Consider the following 21,824-nt stretch of genomic DNA (forward strand, 5'->3'; position numbering starts at 1 on the left):
GATTTCATTTTGTTGCAGTTATTCTTTCATCAACTTTCTCTGCCTCCTTTTATTTTTGAGTTTCAGTGTCAGTCCGCCTAACTCATAGATTTTAACTAGAATTAAGTCTAAAAGAGATCAGTGTTGATTCTCTGTAAAATGTATAAAAATGTCAAGGAATATGAAATCACACAAACATTGCATGCACTCCCTGTGGGCCTTTAAGCTAAATGTTTGGGGCAGGGCACATCTCTTACTTTCATACCTCCGTGTTCACTGTGGATGGTGGTCACAGGGTCATTGAGGGCCGAGGACGAACACTGAGGCAACACGATGATGACCTTCAACCGCTGGACGGCGGTGTCAAACTCTTTCAGACTGCAGAATGCTTCTGACAGGATTCGAACATCTACGGCAGGATGTGAAGATGCTTTAGACAGCATTCGGATAAAATGAAGAACAAAAGCACATCTGAGGTGTTCAGTGGAATCAACTGTGGTTCACTAGGTTATGTCAGGTTTATACCCAAAGTCTACACCCATTGAATGAAAGTAAAACCTGCACTGCTAAACCAAGCAAATAAAATTTTGTCACTAAAGTGACTTTGTTTTTAAGTACTTACATTCATATGGCACGCTTTTAGTTTGGTAACACATACACTACCGTTCAAAAGTTTGGGGTCATATTTTCCATGAAAACTCACACTTTTATTCATGTGCTAACATAATTGCACAAGGGTTTTCTAATCATCAATTAGCCTTTCAACACCATTAGCTAACACAATGTAGCATTAGAACACAGGAGTGATGGTTGCTGGAAATGTTCCTCTGTACCTCTATGTAGATATTCCATTAAAAATCAGCTGTTTCCAGCTAGAATAATCATTTACCACATTAACTATGTCTAGACTGTATTTCTGATTAATGTTATTTTCATTGAAAAAATTGCTTTTCTTTCAAAAATCAGGTAGAATTATTGTAAATCTGGGACAAGGACATTTCTAAGTGACCCCAAACTTTTGAACGGTAGTGGAAGTTAATTGACTATTTGATGGAGGTTGTAAATACCAGTAGAAACTTGATATATATAAAACTCTCAAATGTTCTAGTAGAAAATTATTGTTTTTGGACTGGGAACAAATTGAACATAGTTCTGGACTCAAGTAAGTTAAATCACCCCTTTGTTTACTCAACAGTGAGCTGTAAATTGAGATTTGAAGTTCTTTCTAACCATCATCATTTTATATTTAAAGTACTTTCATTCATATGGCAGGCTTTTAGTTTGGTAACATTTTAGTTATTTGGCTGTTTCATGGAGGTTGTACATACCAGTGCATGCTTGATACATATAAAACTCTCAAAAGTACTTGTTGAACAGATTTGTTTGTTTTTTTGGACTGGAAACGTACTGAACGTAGTACCAGACTCACGTAAGCTAAATCACCCCCTTGTTTACTCAATAGTGGGCTATAAATTCAGATTTCAGGTTCTTTCTACTCATCATCCTTTTGTGCATCAATGACAGTGTGAGCGGTGATACTTTCACCAGCTGTGGTACTGACTGACCATGAACTAAACGACAAACTACATGACTAATCTGAGTGAACAATCAGCCAAGTGATTCATAATTTTCACCTCTAATCAAAGGTCCTTTTGTCACTCACTTTTCATGCCCATTTGAGTGAGTAGTTCTTTTATCTCTTCTACTTGTGAAGGTTTATGATCTGCGCCACAGAGCAGCACTCGGCCTGAGCGGGCAGCTGCTGCTACAGCTATATGTGCGGTGGTCACAGCTGAGAAGGATCCGGCCACCAGGACGTCACCTTTATCAAACAGCAGGGGGCGTAACACACTCACCGCCACACACACAGTCCTGTCCTAAACAGAGATGGTGACACACACACAGATGTTCACGTTAATCAGAACCTTCGGCACTGTGAACTGCTGTGCTTCTAATCAAGTTCGTGCAAATGACACAACTTTAACTTCATGTCAGGATTTTCAAAAGGAAAAAAGGGCAAAATCTCTAACAACAGTAATGTTACGTGTTGCTCACGTAGAAGAAGGATTATTACACAACAAATTAACTACATTCCCTCTTCCAAAGTATTTCTTTAAAGCCAGTAATTTTGCTTTCCCTAAGCTAATCTCGTACTGATGCAGTGTGCTTTGCTAAAGTGGTCCTGCAGAATACCAATGTTGTTGCTGCTCCATGAATCTGGAAAGTCGCAGCTGTTTGTCATGAAAGGTTGAACCAGCAAAGATAATGAGACTTAATCTGCATTTGCATTGTTGGTGCACTTTAATTTGAACTCTCTCCCTTCAGCCTTTTAAAGTCATTCCAATCATATCCAGCAACGTTCATCTCTTTATATCCCTTTTAAACTCTCACCTTTGACTTTTACCATGACTCCAGAACATCAGTAAACAAGTTCTCACACTACTGCATAAGAAAAGAATGAGAAAAGTGACAGAACTTCCGCTCTAAAACAATTAAACTGAAGCAGTCTTTCTAGTAGTCTTTGTCCCTGTCTGCTGAAATTGAATCTGAAAGCATGTTTCCTGGACTCCACACACAGATTTCTACCTGTATGTTTAGTATGTGTGTGCTGCTGAGGCCGCTGTTCTGGAGCCGAGACCGAAGACGATGGGAGAAGACGAGTGTGTCTGGACAGAGGGGATCCCTGCAGAATGTCGACTCCTTCAGATCAGTCGTGTTCTTCACTTCACACAAGCCAGAGCTCTGTAAGGCTTCACACACCTCCTCAAGACTACAGAGAAAACATGTCATCACTGGGTCCTCCTCTAATGCAGGATATTCACTAAAAACAGTGTAATACAGATGCATCAGACTAAGACATTTTACATCAGTGTGCTCTGGTTTCAGCTTCGCAGCGACCACCACAGCAGCACTTTTTACCCCCGAGCTGTCAGAGTGCAGAACCTTCCTGTTTCATATACGCCCCAATGAACTTCACTGACCATTAAACTCGCTCTGTGACCCCCTCCTGAACAAGAACCTGTCTCTTTAAACTCACAGTGTGCCACTCAGTTTACAAAATGCCACTCTGTTAACCTTTAACGCTCTTCTTTACACAGACAGAATGTGCTCAAAACAGGGTTTAGTTGGGTTCCTGAGTTCACCTCAAAATAGAAACATAGACAAAACCAAGACAATTGAAATACAGGCCAATAAATAGCATGAAAAACACAAAAAGAATGAGACTGGAAGCTACTTTGTGGTGTTTCCAGCATGTTACACGTCTTCAGGCAGCATCATTTTCACTGCATTTCTCATTTTAATATCAGCTAAACAGAAGGAAAAGAGAAGATAAATGCAGAATACATTTTTGAAGCATCTTTACCTGGTCTGCAGAGTGTTGATCCATGCGTAAAGTGGCAGATTCTTTGCTCTGTGATGTTTGGTTCTGACAGAATCCGACAGAAAACGGGAAACACTCTGTAGACTCTGCTTCACTCTGTAGCGAGCCAGAGAGGCAGCCAGCTTGGTCTTACACCTGTCATCAACACAAACACCACATCACAGCCATCTCCATCATCAGTATACTTCAGTTCCTTTTTTAATGTGTTTTAATTTCACTTTAAGCTACCAGATTTACAGTAATTCTATCTGATTTGAGAAAGCTGCTAGTATCTAGACTTAAACATGTTCATAGAAGCATTAAATAAACAATAAATAATGTTAACATTTGCAGTAACACAACCTCTGCAGACTTTTCTCCAGGTCTCTGACTTCCTGAATAGCCTCCTGCCCTTCTTTTGTTGATCGTTCACACAGCAGAAACCGTCTGTTCTGGAAGTCAAATAGCATCACCATCGCCAACGGCAACAAGTCGCTGGACTGTAAAACAAGGTCAGGTTCATTATTAATAAATTCATGTTATGAGGGGGAAGTATGAAAACAGCAAGATACGGCAGAGAGTTGTCCACTTTGTTCACACTTTACTATGGTTTAGACTAAATTGTAAAAGAATACACTGTCATTAAAAAAAGAAAAACACAATAGTTTACTGTCAAAATCCACAATAACAAAAATGAAAAAATGTTTATCGTGATTTTTGCAAGTTTGTTAAAAAAACAGATTTTGATCAGTTTTATCCTTTTAAAATGAAATTTATAACTGCAAGTATGAAAAAGGTGAAGGGGTCTAAAGCAACTGTGGCTCATAAACAGAATTTTGTTAATGTTCAGAGGTGAAACAACATTTTCTTTTTAATTAATAGATTAAACTGGTAAATTCAAGTCTAATAGTGTAAATATTTTTGGTAAAACTAGATACAATTGGCAGTTAACAGAAACATAAGTAACGGCACTGTAATTTGACATTGATTTGTTTGTTAAATGACAGATATCTTGTGCAATGAGTTTTTCACTAATGGGTGAAGGGGTTTATATGGGGTCGAGAGCTTATATGGATGTTTAGCTAGAAATGGGCCACCATGACAGAGACTTCTGTGGTAGTTAATGGTTTCTGGTGTTTGTATAAAGTTAACAAATTCATGCCTAATTTGACAACATACATCGTTCGACAACTTCTCAGACAAATCCATTAAGTTTGAACATAAAAACACTTTTTAAACATTGAAGATATGCTAGAATTCCAAGATTTTAATGCAAAACTAAATGTAAAAACTCATATTACACTTAATATGATCAACAGTAACAGCAGATTCTTGAACATACATTCAATATTCTAAAAAATTACAGCCAGAAACTGTATTTCAATTCAACTGTAGAATTGCTGTATTTTTATGAGATGGTTATTTTCCATTATTTTCCAGCATTTTGCCTATTTATTTATTTATTTATTTTCGTCCCATCTGCCGAAAAAATAACTCTTTCCTTTTTCTTTCATTCCTGGTTGTTCTTTAGAAATAATTTGTCACTGAGCAGAACAGCTGCTACATTCGCTCTGTTCTGAAATGTTGTTTTTGTGACTGACCTAAAGGCAAAACGTGCTTCAAAAATGTCTGTGACTGGGAATGAATATAAAGTCTTTACTGCATGCTGATGAAAAGACTAAAATACTCTGCTTAATGCACAACAGAAATGATGTTGGAACTGAAAATCAGAGGAGGTGTGCTCCAGTATTGCCAGCACTACCAGTGTGGATAATATGACACCAAATCCACATACAATAACAAATAACAGCTGTCTGTGAACTATGATAAACAATGGACACTCTGCACATGTCAACATCAATCATAATACAGGTTGTGAAGGAAAAATTACTCTTGCCCCTTTCTAAGGTATTTCCTTGCAACTGTTAGCTGCAACTGTTAGATCCAAAATTATCTTCCAACAGGCAGGCGCTGTAAGAGGAACATATGTCAGGTCTATCTGCTCTGGTCAAGATTTCTATTCTGACGTGACTAAGCAGATGCGTTGTCTGTAATCTAAATCTGACCCCTCTCCCAACTATAATATACACTGCCTGTCCAAAAAAAGTTGCATACTCTAATATTTCATTGGACCGCCTTTAGCTCTGAGAACACACATCCGACGTGGCATCATTTCAATAAGCTTCTGCAAAGTCACAGCATTTATTTCTGTCCAGAGTTGCATTAATTTTCAGCCAAGATCTTACATTGATGATGGAAGAGTCAGACTATTGTGCAAAGTCTTCTCCAGAACATCCCAAAGATTCTCAGTGGGACTGAGGTCTGGACTCTGTGGAGGACAATCCATGTGTGAAAATGACGTCTCATGCTCCCTGAACCACTCATTCACAATGTGAGCCCATGAATCCTGGCATCGTCATCTTGGAACATGTCCATGTCATCAGAGAAGAAAAACTCCATTGATGGAAAGACCTGGTCATTCAGTATATATTCTTAACCTGATTTTAGTAGTTTCAGAAATCTCCTTAGTTGTTTTCTTTGCTTGATGCAGCCCAATAATTTGACCCTTCTGAGACAGATTAACATCTTTTCTATGACCACAGGATATGTCTTCTAACATGGCATCGGCTAGAGTTAAATAAGTTGTTGACAGCTGAAACATATTCATCACTGCACTAATTATGCAATGGAAGGCTCTTACCTATTTGCTTAGTTAAATCCAGGTGGCAACTTTTTTTTTGGACAGGCAGTGTATACCCAAAGATTAGAGAGAATCCTCAGAACTCCTCCATATTTGTCTTGTCTTTTAACAAGGAAACATGGAAATTGCAATTTCTAATCTATGGATACTCTGCAATTTGTCGTCCCCATAGTATGATCTGAACTGGGCAAGACAGCCTTTAGGTTTTCTGCACCTGATGCTTGAAATAAATGTTACACTGCATCAGTTTAAAGTTCTGGTGAAATCATTACAGCTTAATTTGTCTGTGTGCAAGTGTTATGTGTGAGCAAGTTTTAATGTTGTTAATTTTATCTGTTGTTTACTGTTTTTAATGTAACAATGCTGCTGCCCTCTTGGCCAGCTCTCCCTTGTATGGGAGGTCTCTGATCTCAATGGGACTAACCTGGTTAATTACATGCTAAATAAAAATAAAAGAACTGATGCTGGCATTGCTTGCATGTACTGCTGCTCTGTCGTCCTGACAGCAGTAAAACGTACTTGCAGCCTAAGTCATCTGAGTCTGCAGTGTGTCTCTTTGTGTCTACCTCCTCATCCTCTCTTGGCCCATTTTTATTATTATTATTATTATTATTGTTGTTGTTGTTGTTGTTGTTGTTGTTGTTGTTGTTGTTATTATTATTATTATTATTATTATTATTATTATTATTATTATTATTATTATTATTATTATTATACACCAACCAGGGCAGGGTGAATGAAAATGGTTTTGATTTGATTTTTCTTATCTTTTCATTGCAGCATAAGAAAAGTTGATATTTATTTGTCTGTTTTTTCCCTTCAAATCAAAACAGTGTTGTCTTTGGGGGAGCTAGGCCTCCCCTGACTCTTCTGTGATCCAAACACTGTGTGAAATAAAGCTATAAAGTTTCAAACCAAATCAGTGGATGGAAAATACACTAAAATCCTCATTAAAGCTGGAGGGAACCATAGATTTTAGTGATTCGGTTCATTATTACAAGTTAATCGTTTTCTGTGTTTGGTTCTTTGTATAAGTACATTGTTTGTAACCACTTAAGAGAAAAACTAAGATGATGAGTAGATCTTTCCATCCACTTGCTTTTGTTTTGTTCGTGACTCTTCTCGCTCTCAGCTCCTTTTGTCAGGATGTGTGTGTGCAGGAGGTAGAAAATGTCTGTTGCAGTAAAGAAGTAAAGGTGTGTGTTGAATCATAAAGAGCTGTGTGGTGGGTTTTATAGTCACACTTGCAGACTAACGACCTCTCAGCCTATTTTCTGTGTTTCACCCATCCCTCATAAAGTCATCACTTACACACACACACACACACACACACACACACACACACCGACACACACGAGTTAAGTGTGTCTCTATCCATGTATGTATAATTGCACAGTGTTTTATAGTGTAATTTACAGTCTCCCAGTTGGAGAGCCTGTCTGCCTCTCTCCTGTATGCATCACTTGCCACCTATAACCAGTCAGACTATGCAGAGATCTGAATACAAATGGCCTTTTACTGCATCGCTGTCTGCCTCGCCAACGTTTCACCACTTTCTGATGGAGCACGCTCATATGGCGCGAGAGAACACAAATACTGCTTTTGAAGACAGATATTGCTTTTGAAGACAGATATCTCCCAGACAGTTTCCGATTTGGGCTTGTGAACACTCAAAATGTCAAATCTGATGAGACTCACAATCTGCTGAGACGTGTGGAAGCAGCTGTCAGTGATCATGTCCTCAAGTAAATCTTGATCTATGAGGAAAATAGTGTTGTTAATGAACAGAGAAGACAACAAAACATCAGCTGAGTTCACAAAAGACACACAAACACTGATGAGAGATTCATTTTCATCCTGTTGACTGGCTTACATATTGGAGTTTTTACAAATGCACATAGTTGTTGGCTATATTTGCTATCTTCTAGATTTCTGTCTCCAGTAGAAGCAGGGTAATTGGGATGTCCTGGCAGCAGTAAAAAACTTGCATAAAAATTGTGCATCATTTCTTCAAAGCAAGTGTTACTTTTTAAATTATTCAGAGAAACAAGGACTTAGTTTCTAGAAAGAGATGTTGCTGATGAATTTTTGAAAGCAACATTCATTATTTGCACCGACATGATATTAGAAAGTTGCTATGGCTTGTAAGGGCCGTCAGCGAATGCTCTACTTTTTGTTGTTTAATCAAATTAACAAAAATGACTCATGAGATGTGAAAAACTTAAAAAACACAAGCTATCATGACTGTCTCTCTCACAGCTCACAGAATGAACTGCATGACAGACAGGAGTCACACAACATCAGTTTTATCGATTGAAAATGAAACGCAGCTGAAGCTGAAACGAGTGAACGATTCAACAACAACCATGTGGAAATGATTGCAGAGTTCGTGACCCAGCTCTGCCTCAGAGAGCGGGATCTGGACTCTGAGCGGTCTGAAAAAAACACATTCACAAATTTTGGACAGTCGACAGCAAAATTGTGGAACCTGCTTTTAAAGAAGCTTCATGTATTGCAGGTGCCCAACGCTGTAATTATTATTTGTCCTTTCATGCCCAGGAAAAGATAATTGCTGTTCCATATTTATCACAGCACAGCTTGTTAAGAGCAGTAAATGTTTGTTGTGTATGTAAATCTTTCAAAAGAGATGTTTGTGTTGAAATATATGCATCCATGCAGGTAGTTTTCCATCTTGTTGTTTTGGTTTTCCCTCTTGTAGACATAATGTGCAAAAAAAAGGGGCTGCTTGGTGGTTAGCACTGTTGCCTTGCAGCTAGAAGATCCCTGGTTCGCATCCCAGCCTGGACCTGGGATCTTTCTGCATGGAGTTTGCATGTTCTCCCTGTGCATGCGTGGGTTTTCTCCGGGTTCTCTGGCTTCCTCCCACAGTCCAAAAACATGCTGAGGTTAACTGGTAGTTCTAAATTGCCCATAGGTGAGTGTTCTTGTTTGTCTCTATGTCCAGGGTGTCCTCTGCCTTCCCCCAAAGTCAGCTGGGATCGGCTCCAGCACCCCGCAACCCTAATAAGGATTAAGCCGTGTATAGACAATGGATGGACTGATGTGTATCTTTTAATAAGAAATAATCAAACTGAATTGTTAGAAAAGAAAGTTGCTTTTTTAAACAAAGTCCAAACTTCACCTCCTTAGAAACCATCTTTGTTCTCCACCAACTTCTGTAAAAATGCACTGCTATGCTAATTAGCTGATTGGTAACTGTGCTTTTCTGCTGATTGATGCTCAGCCAGAAGCATACAACTGCCTGTTACAGACAGAAACAAGAAAAGCACTCAGAGAGTGCAATACGCCGCCAAGGCTGCTCAGTCATTGTATGATTTCCGACAGATAAGTCCCAATAAGTCCGCAGCGGTCGATTTGTCAGTAGGATCGCAATCATGTGATCGTCAGCAGGCAGCTGACGTAGTCTTCACTTGTTGTCATAGTTACAGTGACGCTGTGTCGCCATCTGGCAATGATACAGAAATCTTTCACAAATCCGTTCATCCGGACTATAAGCCACATTACTGCTAAAATCTAATCAGTTGGTCCTTGTGTCATTTCAGACTTTCTCTGAAAATTTCCTCCAAATCCGTTAGTCCATTTTTGAGTCATGTTGCACACAGACAGACAGACAGACAGACGGAAGGACAAACGTACGCCAATCGCCACATAACTCCACCACGTTCCTTGGCAGCATAATAACACCGAAATGTGAGAATGAGCCAAAACAGTAAAGATCCGGACCAGAAAACCAAAACTTTGAGCTGAAAGACATTGAATGCTTCACTGATCTTAAAGGAATCACTGAGTTTGTTGATAATTCTTTGTGGCTTCTGCTGAATGCGCTCCAGTTTTATGCATCATTTGACACATTGCTGATGTGAAAATACTACTGAAGCTTTAAAAGTCATTTTTTGTTGCTTTGAGCTCTGCAGAAGAAATACTAGTCACATCCATTTTACTGAGACGTCTTAAAAATGAATTTCTCAAAAAACTTGACAAGTACAATCAAAACTAGATGCATCACCTGATTGTTGGAGGTGTGTGAGAGAACGTTCTCTTTTGTGTAATCTGGATAAACCTTATGCTGCCACCTACATGTGAGTTCAAATACTACATGTAAAACTATGCATGAGTGTTTACGCGTAGGTTTTATTTAACAGTGTGTTTGTGTGTGTGTGTCTCTGGCATGCACCACCTTATCACCTCCCAAACAGACATCTGCTCCACCTCCAGCTCAAGTAATTTGCAGTCACATGGAGAAATGAAATGTACGACTGTATATTATTTAATCTACTCTCTGCAGTTGAAGGTGCTGTTCAAAAACTGAATATAGGAGTTGACATATGCTGCAGCTCCACTGCTATTCATTATAGAGATAAGGCTGCCCTATAACAGTTGGATCCTGCAGAGGTGGCAGCAGAGTAGATCAAATTAATTTCTCCCTGACTTTATGCTTAACCATCAGCGCTCCGTCCAGGCAGGATATGCAGTTCAGCTAAAATCATAAAACTAAATTTGGTTAAAGGATGCTAATATTATCCTAAATTGTTCACACACACACACACACACGCAGTAGTCGTACATTTGAGTGTGTTGAAGGCGAGCTGGTAGGCCTGTTTCTGTGCAGGTTTGCCTCCACTCTCGGGTGGCGGCGTGTCCGTCTTTTTTCCGTAATGCAGACCTTGATGCGTGACTGGCTTCTCTGTGTGCAGCTGTTGGAAAACTGCTGCTGCCTGCAGGTAGACCTGATCAGATGGAGGAAAGGCTGAAGAAGAAGAAAAGAGGAGGGATGAAATGGTGCAAAGTTCATGGAAATACCAGAGTAGATAGAACAAACTGTAATGCAACAGAGGAACATGTAAGAGAATGTATAAGTTACAGTACATGCCTAGACAAGTGATACTGTCTATCGATACTGCACTGTGGGCCCTCGTTCCAAAAGGTTTAGAGATTAATCCTTAATTTAATTATTTACACGAGTGTTTTCCTGACATTGATATGTCAAAATGTCTGCTGTGAAAAAGGGTTCATCCCTGAAGGACTGAAAGTCTAACTTTAGGATAAAGTTTCAGTTTGCTTTGTTGTTTTCTCTCTGCTTCATCTGATGCATGCAGCTCAACTAGGTGACTGCAACCTGAGGCCACACTTGTGTATGTATGAGAGCCTTTCCATTCACTATAAAAGCACTCAGACTTTGTTAAACTGCTGCTTTTCATTTGACTGGACCGAAATCAGACGCACTTCTCTTGATGAATGAGAGAATATCAAGTGTCCTTTATTGTACTTTGAGATAAGACTGAATGTTCTTTTTTAAAATATGATTGAGTTGAGATTGAGGATTGGATCTCACCTGCGGGAAGAGAAGACGATTGAAGACGAGGAAGAGGAAGAAGCGAGGCGAGGAGCTGCTTGTTGGTCTGATTAGAGATGATCTCCACCTCCGTCACAGAGTTGGTCTTCACATCCTCACTGCAGCCCACTGCAACAGAACAGTGTGTGCTCCTTGCTCACAATACACAAATGAACCAGAAACAGCAGCATAAAGCTCTTACCTTCATCTGCCATGATCACAGCAACAAAACTAAACACTTGTCAAGAACTTCCACAAACAAATTTTTTTTCTCTTTGCCAGCATCTGTTCATCCACTGAGCATCTAAACACTGTGTGTTTACAGAGCCGAACCCGAGCTCTGCAAATGTAAATAAGACGCACAGCATCAGTCATAGCTGACATATGAGCCGCCGTCCACTTTCTGTGAATGTGAGACACTGCTGCAGTGCGTAATTGGGCTCCTCCTGGTGCAATTAGGTGGCCGTTCAGATACATCAGCATGAATAAATAATGGGCTGCTGTCCGACCCCAGACAAAGGTCCACCTCTGACTGGCCTGCTTAACTCATCTCTCACACACATGCACACAGTTGTGTTTCCATGGTTTCAGGGGACACCATATCGAGCTGCATTCATTTTCCTGAACCATAACAACAGCTAACCCTAACCCTGACCTTAACCTCAGTGTTCACTCCACAATTTAATGGTTTAAATGACAGGGATTTTAATTAAATACATGTACACACGCACACATATACATAGGGTTTTCCAGTTTGCGGGACGTAGTTTGAACCAGTGATGTTTGGTGACATCACTTGACTTGAAGCTTAACACCCAAAAGTGCCGGGACCGCTAGCCTCTAATTAAACTGGATTAGCAGAAAGAAACACAGACGGAGCGTAATCGGCTTTTACAGGCCTCGTCAATATTTAAGCACAAAGTTGGAACTGACCAAAAATGTGCAACGTGTCCAATAAGGCCATGTCAGAGCAAATGGAATAAATTAATGAATATCAAACAGCAGTGATTTAATGAGTGTCAGGCAGTTTCCTCACACTCCAGAAGAAAACTCTCAGTCCACTTAAGGGGAGCAGCGCTGGAAGAAAAGGCTACAGCAGCTTAGTGTAATCTGCATACGCAATGATGGGCTGTTTAAAATTGCATAGCAGGTCTTACCGTTGTCATTCAGAAGCCTGCTCACGGATGCAACGCTCATCTTGTCAAAGAAACGCAGCAAGTGTCCAGAATCAGTTCTGTGGACCACAAACTGGTGTTTCCTCCTCTGTAATCTGCTCTGGCTATCAAACACTATCCCAATGAACTGGAGCACTTCACAGCTTTCATCACCTCTTTGTCATGCATGGCTTAGTTCAGGAGTCCCGAGTTTGAAATACCATGGCAACAATATGATAATGAAGGAGGCCTGACCCCTGTGTGAGAGATGTACAGTAAAATGTACTGTAACTGTAATAGACGACAGTTTATCATTTTGTATGACCACTCATAGGCCTCTTTTAAAGACTTTAACAGACGGGTTCAACAGCTACTAATCTATTAGTTCTTAATCCACAAGATAAAGTTAGAAAAAGGACCAGGTGACTACAGGCTCTGCAACAGGTAGTTAAAGAAGTGCTCTGAGTGTACGTCTGTGTATGCTGTGGGGCAACGTGTCAGCAAATACAAGAAACAACATGTGTTAAATAATAAATAAATAAATAAACAAAAATATGTCTGACCAGTTGGACCTGTTGTAAACTTTTTTCACATATTATCTCCTCCTGAGTGACAGCAGGTAGACATGGCTTGCATCGGATTGACGCTGCCCCCTACTGACCATTGTGGTGCAGAACTGCTGCTACTACCTACAGTATAGAAAGATAGGCTACCTGTCCAAAAAAACAAAAAGGTCGCCACCTGGATTTAACTAAGCAAATAGGTAAGAGCCTTCCATTGGATAATTACTGCAGTGATTGATATGTTTCAGCTGCATCAACTTATTTAACCCTAGCTGATGCAGTGAGGAGCTTCTTATTTCTGAAACAACCATGTAGGAAGACACATCCTGTGGTCATAGAAAAGATGTTAATCTGTTTTAAAAGCTTCAAATTATTGGCCTGCATCAAGCAAAGGAAGCAACTAAGGAGGTTTTTGAAACTACTAAAATCAGGTTAAGAACCGTCCAACGCATTATTAAAACCTGAAGGATTGTGGTGAACCATCATCTTAAAAGAACAAATATTATGCTATATTTGATAGTGAAAGTAAGAACATTTCTAAGCACGCACAATATGAAGGGAACTCAAAGGATTGGGACTAAACAGCTGTGGAGCTCTAAGAAAACCACTGATCAGTGAGGCTAAATTTGCTAGGTAGCGTAAAGATTGGAGTCTGGAACAACTGAAGAAGGTCATGTGGTCTGATGAGTCCAGATTTATCCTGTTCCAAAGTGATGGTGCATCAGGGTAAGAAGAGAAGAGGATGAAGTGATGCACTCATCATGTCTAGTGCCTACAAGCCTGTGGGGGTTTAGGGTTATGATCTGAGGTTGGTCAGGTTCAGCAACATTATGTTCCCAAAGAATGAGGTCAGCTGACTACCTGAATATACTGAATGACCAGGTCTTTCCATCAATGGAGTTTTTCTTCTCTGATGACATGGACATGTTCCAAGATGATGATGTCAGGATTCACATTGTGAATGAGTGGATCAGGGAGCATGAGACGTCATTTTCACAGTCCAGACCTCAGTCCCACTGAGAATCTTTGGGATGTTCTGGAGAAGACTTTGCACAGCTCCCAACTCTCCCATCATCAGTATAAGATCTTGGTAGAAAATCAATCAACTCTGGACAGAAATAAATGCTGTGACATTGCAGAAGCTTATTGAAACGTTGCCACAGCAAATGTGTGTTGTACTCAGAGCTAAAGGTTGTCCAATGAAATATCAGAGTGTGTTTTTTTGGACGGGCAGTGTAGATGCACAAGTTTGTGTTTCTCATGGAAATCATACAGACTCAAAGATATACACATATACATAATTACAAAAACACCGGCTTCAGTATTTCGCTTATTTGCCATGTCAGGAGGGACCAAATTCCTGCCAATACATGCACAATAATTACACCTTAGACGCACAAATTTGTGCGCATGTTATTGTGGAAACCATTGAGCTGGAATTTCTTCATGAAATGAAACTGGCTGTCATCGTGTTGCCACATTCTTTCCCACACAAAGTGTTTCATATGAACTGATCGCTGCATGACGAAGCACGTTCAAATTTAGTTGACCTTTTACTCCTGCCAAACGCAGAAAGTAAAAAATGATAGACAGCTAGTTAGACAGATGAAAATACATTCAACATTTCTTAATAAAGATGTCTGCAGTTGTACAAAATATCTCTCAATTAACAAACAAATCTGCAGCTTTGAAAATACGTGTTAGATCACCTGTTTTTTTTTCCTTGACAGAGTCGACACAACAGGCCTTCGACATTGACCATTTTGTTTAACTGTTATCATAGTGGTAACATTTTCTGAGTCACCATTATTTTATGCATAAGTTCTACACTGTATATTTAAGTCAACAGATAATCCAAACTAAATGATCACTCAACAATGCATAAAAGAAGAACTGCAAAATGAAGAGAAAACAGTCATCTTAGCAGCACAGAGATTCATTACTAAATTGTTTGAAATTAGCCCATTTCCATCACTACCTTAAGAAGAAAAAATGCAGTATGACTCCACAGACAACTGCAAAGGAAGAAGTGATCATACTACTAATTATTTCCAAAACTGTATTTAAAATTACCGTACCCATAATTATTTTTATGTTAATTGTAACTATTTGCTGAATTTGACTTGTGAAATAAATGTAAAAGTGCAAGATGCAGCAAGGCAAAAATTGCTGTGCAAATTTTATTATGGTCTGATTTTTAATAGAATATCTCCATAGGGGTACAGAGGAACATTTCCAGCAACCATCACTCCTGTCTTATAATTCTACATTGTGTTAGCTGATGGTGTTGAAAGGCTAATTGATGATTAGAAAACCCTTGTGCAATTATGTTAGCACATGAGTAAAAGTGTGAGTTTTCATGTAAAACATGAATGGTAATGCATATTTTCATCTCAGTGGGTGTCCTTCGAGTTTTATTACCTCCACACCTTTACAAATAACTAAATCAAGTGTACCTACATTGTTAAGACACCAAACCGTTGTGGAAAAGATTTATAAAAATCATGGAACTGATTATGTTGCCATGACTGTAATGTTGACATCAAACCAACAGAGGGAGACATTTTCATATAGATTATTCCAGAGATTCAGTGCAGATGTGTCACTGCAGTTACTGACCCATTTCAAAACCATTGTCTGGCCTCTGGTCATAAAAATTGCGTGAACTGGCCTCATATTAGCCTATATGCCAGACAAAAAATAAAAATACAGGTTGCAGACTAAACTCAAATACATCACACAATCAGAGATCAATCTAGTATCTGAATCACTAGGAGCAGACTGTGAAGAATCCCACATGGCAGATGTTTTTTTTTTTTTTTTTTTAGTTCACTAATGCTGATGCTTGGTAAGCTACATAATTTACCAGAAAAAAAGCAGGAGGAGGTTCATCAGTGTGTGGAAAAACCACAGTGAGCTTTCTGGAGCCAAACGAGCCTCACGTCTCCACGGGAGAGAGTGCAGCTGGAGAGATTATCCCAACCAACACGCGTCATCAATGTCGCCTCACAACAGGGCTCCAGTTGCACTGTATGTTTTGTGTTTCTCTCTCTCTCTCTCTGTGTGTGTGTGTGTGTGTGTGTGCGCATGTGTACACACCATATTCAGTTCAATAATCGGCCCGGTTGGAGACGGCGGGTTGTACGGCCATAAGCCGACCTGGAATTTTCTCAATAAAGGTCTAATCTTTACAGGAAGGTGTACAGTGCTGGTAGGAGTTTCTTTCTTCTTGTTTTCCTTCTTTATCTGATTGATTTACCTACACACTTACCTCATCAAACCTCTCACACCAACGTTATTCAATCACACTCAGTATTTACATTCGTCTTTTATGTGTTTGTGTGTGCGGCCTTGTTGAATGACCTTGAGCTGATCTACAGCAAAAAAAACAAGCCTTTATATCCTGTGGCTTGTCTGCGCACACAGGAAAACTGCATCCACATTTTATTATTGAATATCACTTTTTAAAACCCGGGGCAAATATTGTGCTGCTACAGCAGACTTCACTCTTCTGAGCATTAATGAGGCGAAAAGGCCGGTTTCTCGGATGATCTCAAAGGTGTTGAAGCTGGCTTCATTGACAAAGTTGTGAGCAGACCAATATCTAAAATATTCTTTTTCTTTGTAAGTTTGTTAGCTTTGTTTCCAAGAAGACCAGTGCCACTTTGAAGTTTGAGCATTATTGAGCTGGAGCCAGGAGGCAGTTAGCTTAACGGAGCATAAAGACTGAGAACAGAGGGAAACAACTAGCCTGGATCTGTACATATTTCAGAAATCCTCCTCCCACTTCCTGTAAATGTCACCAGATAACTTGATATGTCTTGTTTGTTTACCTATACAAAAAGCAATGCTTAAAAGATCTACCAATGTGAAACTGCAGACAAGCAGGAGACTACAGGAAATCCCTGCTCCCACCCAAGAAATACTCTGATGAATAATTTCTTGCAAAACAATTAGTCAACCTGCTAGAGTAAAGTAGAATTGAACTTTAGAGGTGCTGGTTGGCAAGAGAGATCCTATTTCTCCCATAAAAGCTTCTTCTCATTGAATCGCTGTAAAATCCAGAATAGATTTTAAAATCCCTCTTTTTACACACAACACACTAAATGATGAAGCTCCATTGTATCTTAAAGACCTTATTGCACCATTTTATCCCAATACAGTACAGTACTCTTAAACCGCAGGATTACTTGTGGTTCACAGAGTTTCCAAAAATAGAATGTCTCTCTTCAGCATTCAGTCTTGTCTGCTGTGGAATCAGCTCTAAGTTTGGGTTTAGGAGGCAAACACCCTCTCTGTTCTTAAGATTAGACCTAAAACTATTCTTTTTGATAACATGTATAGTTCAGGATTGTCTCAGGTGACCTTGAACCACCCTGTTGCTAACCCACTACTACATGTCACTAACTTTGTGTCTTCTCTCTCCAGTAGGCTGTGATTGTCCTCGCTGTAGGTATTTCTGGTTGTGGAGCTACACGTTTCTGATCCAGGTTTATTGTTCTTTATATGTTTGGTTAATTTCTGACTCTTATCTTTTCCTCTGACCCCTTCACCCTCACCCCAACCAGCCGAAGCAAATGGTAGACCTCCCTGAATCTCACTGTCTGAGGTTTCTATCTAGGTTGGAGGTTTCTTTCTATCTATCTAAAGGGGTGTTTTTTTCTTCCCACTATTGCCAAAGCACTTGCTTAAAGGAAATCTTTGGATTGGTTGGGGTTTTCACAATAACATACTATTGTAAGGTCTTCCAATGTAAGTGCCTTGAGATCACTTATGCTGTTGATTGAGGCCTATGAGCTACTGGACAAGGTTTTCCACATACGTTTGGCCAAATAGTGTATTAATTGTAGCTGCATGTGTCTATATTTTATATATATATGAATGTATGTGTGTGTTAGAGAGATTTAGTGCAGCTCATCAGGTTGGGTTTGATCTCTCTCACTCATCAAGACCAAATTAGACTCTATTAGACCCACATGTCTCTCTCTCTCTCTCTCTCTCTCTCTCTCTCTCTCTCTCTCTCTCACACACACACACACACACACACACACACACACACACACACACACACACACACACACACACATACACACACACGACACAGGTCTCCACGAGCTTTAACTTTTGTTGCAAAGTGGATAATAATGCTTTTGTGTAAAGCACAAGATCAAAACTTGACAAGACACCCTCCCACTACATCACAGCCAAATTTGCAAGTGATCTTATTTATGTAACATGAGCGAGTGATACAGAAGCCCCTTTTACACAACCCGTTCAATGTTGTTGTTCTGCAGAAAAAGCACAAATGTGGAAGGAGGGATGCTGAAGTCCTGCCGGTAGTGGAGGCTGTTGCAGAGCCAAATTGAGGTTTGTGTGAAAGGGAGAGCTGGGACACGAGTGTGTTGTTTTACTGACTTTATATGTGTACGTCCTGCCACTGGACTATTTACCCCTCTCAACCCCAAAATATATGTTATTTATTTTTAAAAGTCACCAAAATAACTCAGCTTACCGTAACCAGTACCTGTAAAAACGACATGTCATATTTTTAATTTTCCAAAGACCCTTCAGTTATTGTGCTGTTCTATTGGAAAACTTTAGGGCTGATCCAAATAGCAGTTTCTGGGCTCCGGATATTTGGGCCTTTTTGGCTGAACTGCAGGCAGTGTTTAGACAGAACAACTAGGAGACATGTATGGAAACAAAATGAAAATGGAATTAATAAAATATTGATGCAGAAAATGCTTGAAAATGTTTTAAAGCTGCCTAGTCCATTTTTCTCACACTTATGTTAATACTGCAGCTAACAGAACACAGATTAGAAAACGCATCAGTCTGTTGGTGTTTATCACACAGAAAATTCAAGCAGTAACATTAATTTCACTTTGATTTGGCTAAAAACTAAAGTGATTTAAATGGATCCTGCGTCAGACCTACATACACTTGTTGGGTGTAATGTTTAAATGGATGAAGTTTAAAGCAGAAGAACTCAAACGTGCAACTGTCATGTTAGAACTCCCTGAGTGCACTGAGTAGTAAAATAAATACATTTACTTGTGCAATTAATTATTTTCTACCAGCATTAGTATCATGCATAATTTACAAGAACAATACTTATTGCTGTAAAAAATGTTCATATGTCTTATGTCTCACCATTATAGAAACCTCTGGACTGAAGTAGGCCGCACAACATTGGTCCATTTTGTGCTAAAGAAGAGTTGAATTAGGCTCAAATGTTCCCCTTTAATGGAGCACATACAGGATCTGATGAAGAAAAGCTGTTAACAGTTAATAACAGCAGTCATGACACTCTTTATGTCTGACTGGGGTTTTGTTGAGCCAACTAAGGCAAAGAAACCCTGACTATGCCAAACCCCTGTGAGGACATTACTTTGACTTGCATTTGTTTCCATGAGACATACATTACCTCTGACCATAATTACTACATACCTTACTCTATTTCTCACCCTAAACTTTGCCTTAATCTAAACCCAACCGCAAGCCAAAACCAACACATCAAAATTTACGTTATGTTGACTTTGTCCCACTAAGCGAGGTTCCCATAATGTGAGTATATTAACTAAAGTATGCCCCCACAACATGAGTCAAACCAGTGCGCACACACACACACACACACACACACACTCGGTACAATCTGACATCACAGATCCAGTTCAGCACCGCTCACAATAGTAAAACGATCCGAGTTTTCCTCCTTTCTCAGTTTTCCTGCCGGTGTGTGTGACCGCTTGATTGGGCCCACTTGTAGCAGGTGAATAGCTACACTGCCTCAGTTCTTTGTGGGTCTTTGTCCAGCATTAGAGTATCAGCGGAGTGTTTTTCCTGGGAATCTCTGCTCCATGTGTCTCAGGTCTCTCTTTCTATTGTGTGGCAACGAGGGCAGGGTCTGAGCCGCTTAATGTGGGGAGAGTTTGCTTTTGTTTATGCCCTGTGAAAAGGCAGCATGTCTCCAACTGTGTGTGTGTGTAAACTACAAATTTGAAGCCTGTCATTAAAGGATAGTAATAATAACTCAGGTTTATTATAACTTGGGCTGTTTTTAGTTGATTTGACTATAATTTCTGTCACACTCTGTGTGTGGTGCTGTTACTATTACTGGGTCAGCATTTTGGAAGTATGATTATTAGCTTTTGTAGCCACTTTTGTCTATAATTTCTGCAAATAATGAAGGAATGACTGAACATTTTGGACAGGACTTTGAAGTCTTTATGTCAATGTGAGGTTATGAAGGAAGACTGTAGGAAGTTACTGCAACAGACAAAGGAATATTCTCACACATAACCACCTGTAAAAATACAACTTCTTGTTTTTACACTTCCAATATAATTCAACAACCAACATGTAGTGAGTTAATTCTATTGATTTAAGGTTGTTTCCTCTTGCTGGCCACTTTATGTTTTTTATTCTCATTTCAATGATAAGACTTCCCAAACAATGATTTGTCAATCCAATATACAAATCTCACACTTTTATCTCCCGATGTGTCTTTATTGGTGACCTCCGACCAATAAAACATAAAGCTAACATCATAAAGTTTTGAACAGTCCTGACATGTCCTTTGAATAGAGTTGTCTTGTAACCAATGGTGATCGTCCCTCCATATTAGAAAATTTTACAACCAAAAACAAGATGACCCCATGTAGATATTCCATTAAAAATCAACCGTTTCCAGCTAGAATAGTCATTTACCACATTAACAATGTCTAGAGTGTATTTCAGATTAATTTAATGTTATCTTCACTGAAAAAAAAATGCTTTTCTTCCAAAAATAAGGACACTTCTAAGAGACCCAAAATGTATGTATATTAATAAAGTTATTTATCAAACTGATCAAATCAACTGAGACATGTTCCCACAATGCAGTGTAAAATAAACAAAAAAATCATGTAGTCAATCAATGCTAGTTAGCTTATTGATGTTTTTTCAGAAGATATTCTCAGATTAAGGTGGTCCAAACCAGCTATAATATGTAATTTATTCTCCTACATATTCTAGCTAATGAACCAGTATTACAGATTGAAATACATGCAACAAACCCCTGACATCACTCTACAGTATTTTTATTGAACCACTGCACCTGGTATTTAAAGACCTTTCCAAGGTTTATGCAAATCCCACGTATTGCATTGTGCTGGTAAGATACCTCCATTTGTCTCATGTCAAAGTTATTATATTGTCATTGGTGATTTAGTAGGTAGCACAGATGCCTTTAACAAGCCGGAGCTGTATTAACATGCAACAATAATCGAGTTTAACAGAAGACATAATCTTCAATGTGACGTAACCCCGAAGTTAAGCAAGTCTCTGCAAGTGGATGTTCATGCTGTGATAAAATGATTGAAAACCAGAAGCTTCATATGGCGAGAATAAAAACAGTCATCAGTCCAAAAATGCTGTGATTTGTTTTGGACAACTATCAACAACATTACTGAGTGAGTGTGATGTAAATGAGCTACAAAATAGAAAAAACACCGGATGTGGTTATGCTGTACATGAACATCCACTGATTGATCCATTAATGAACTCTATTAAAGTTCACAGTTTTCAGGGACTCAAAAGATATTTTACATCTGGTGATTAACTGTTGTTTGAGCACCACTATGTTGTTTCAGTGTTAGTTCATGAAAATAACAAAAGAGCTGAACACTGGTTTAGACTTAATTAAAACTGAGAATTGCCTTTTAGATTGTCA

General features: G+C 39.2%; 1 protein-coding gene across 1 annotated transcript in view; it reads right to left on the minus strand.

Moving 5' to 3' along the window:
- LOC111565569 (putative methyltransferase NSUN7) overlaps window positions 1–12,710 on the minus strand; it is a 33,878-nt gene extending 21,168 nt beyond the window's left edge. The window contains exons 1-9 of the mRNA XM_035946167.2: window positions 12,552–12,710; window positions 11,395–11,523; window positions 10,627–10,809; window positions 7,740–7,798; window positions 3,704–3,840; window positions 3,344–3,496; window positions 2,566–2,749; window positions 1,643–1,856; window positions 245–388 (exon numbers count right to left, since the gene is read on the minus strand). Coding sequence (XP_035802060.2) covers window positions 245–388; window positions 1,643–1,856; window positions 2,566–2,749; window positions 3,344–3,496; window positions 3,704–3,840; window positions 7,740–7,798; window positions 10,627–10,809; window positions 11,395–11,523; window positions 12,552–12,591 — 1,243 coding nt within the window. The 5' untranslated portion in view covers window positions 12,592–12,710. The remainder of the gene's footprint in view (window positions 1–244; window positions 389–1,642; window positions 1,857–2,565; window positions 2,750–3,343; window positions 3,497–3,703; window positions 3,841–7,739; window positions 7,799–10,626; window positions 10,810–11,394; window positions 11,524–12,551) is intronic.
- Window positions 12,711–21,824: the final 9,114 nt, after the last annotated feature.

The sequence above is a fragment of the Amphiprion ocellaris genome, chromosome 4 (assembly GCF_022539595.1).
Source record: "Amphiprion ocellaris isolate individual 3 ecotype Okinawa chromosome 4, ASM2253959v1, whole genome shotgun sequence".
Lineage (NCBI taxonomy): Eukaryota > Metazoa > Chordata > Actinopteri > Pomacentridae > Amphiprion > Amphiprion ocellaris.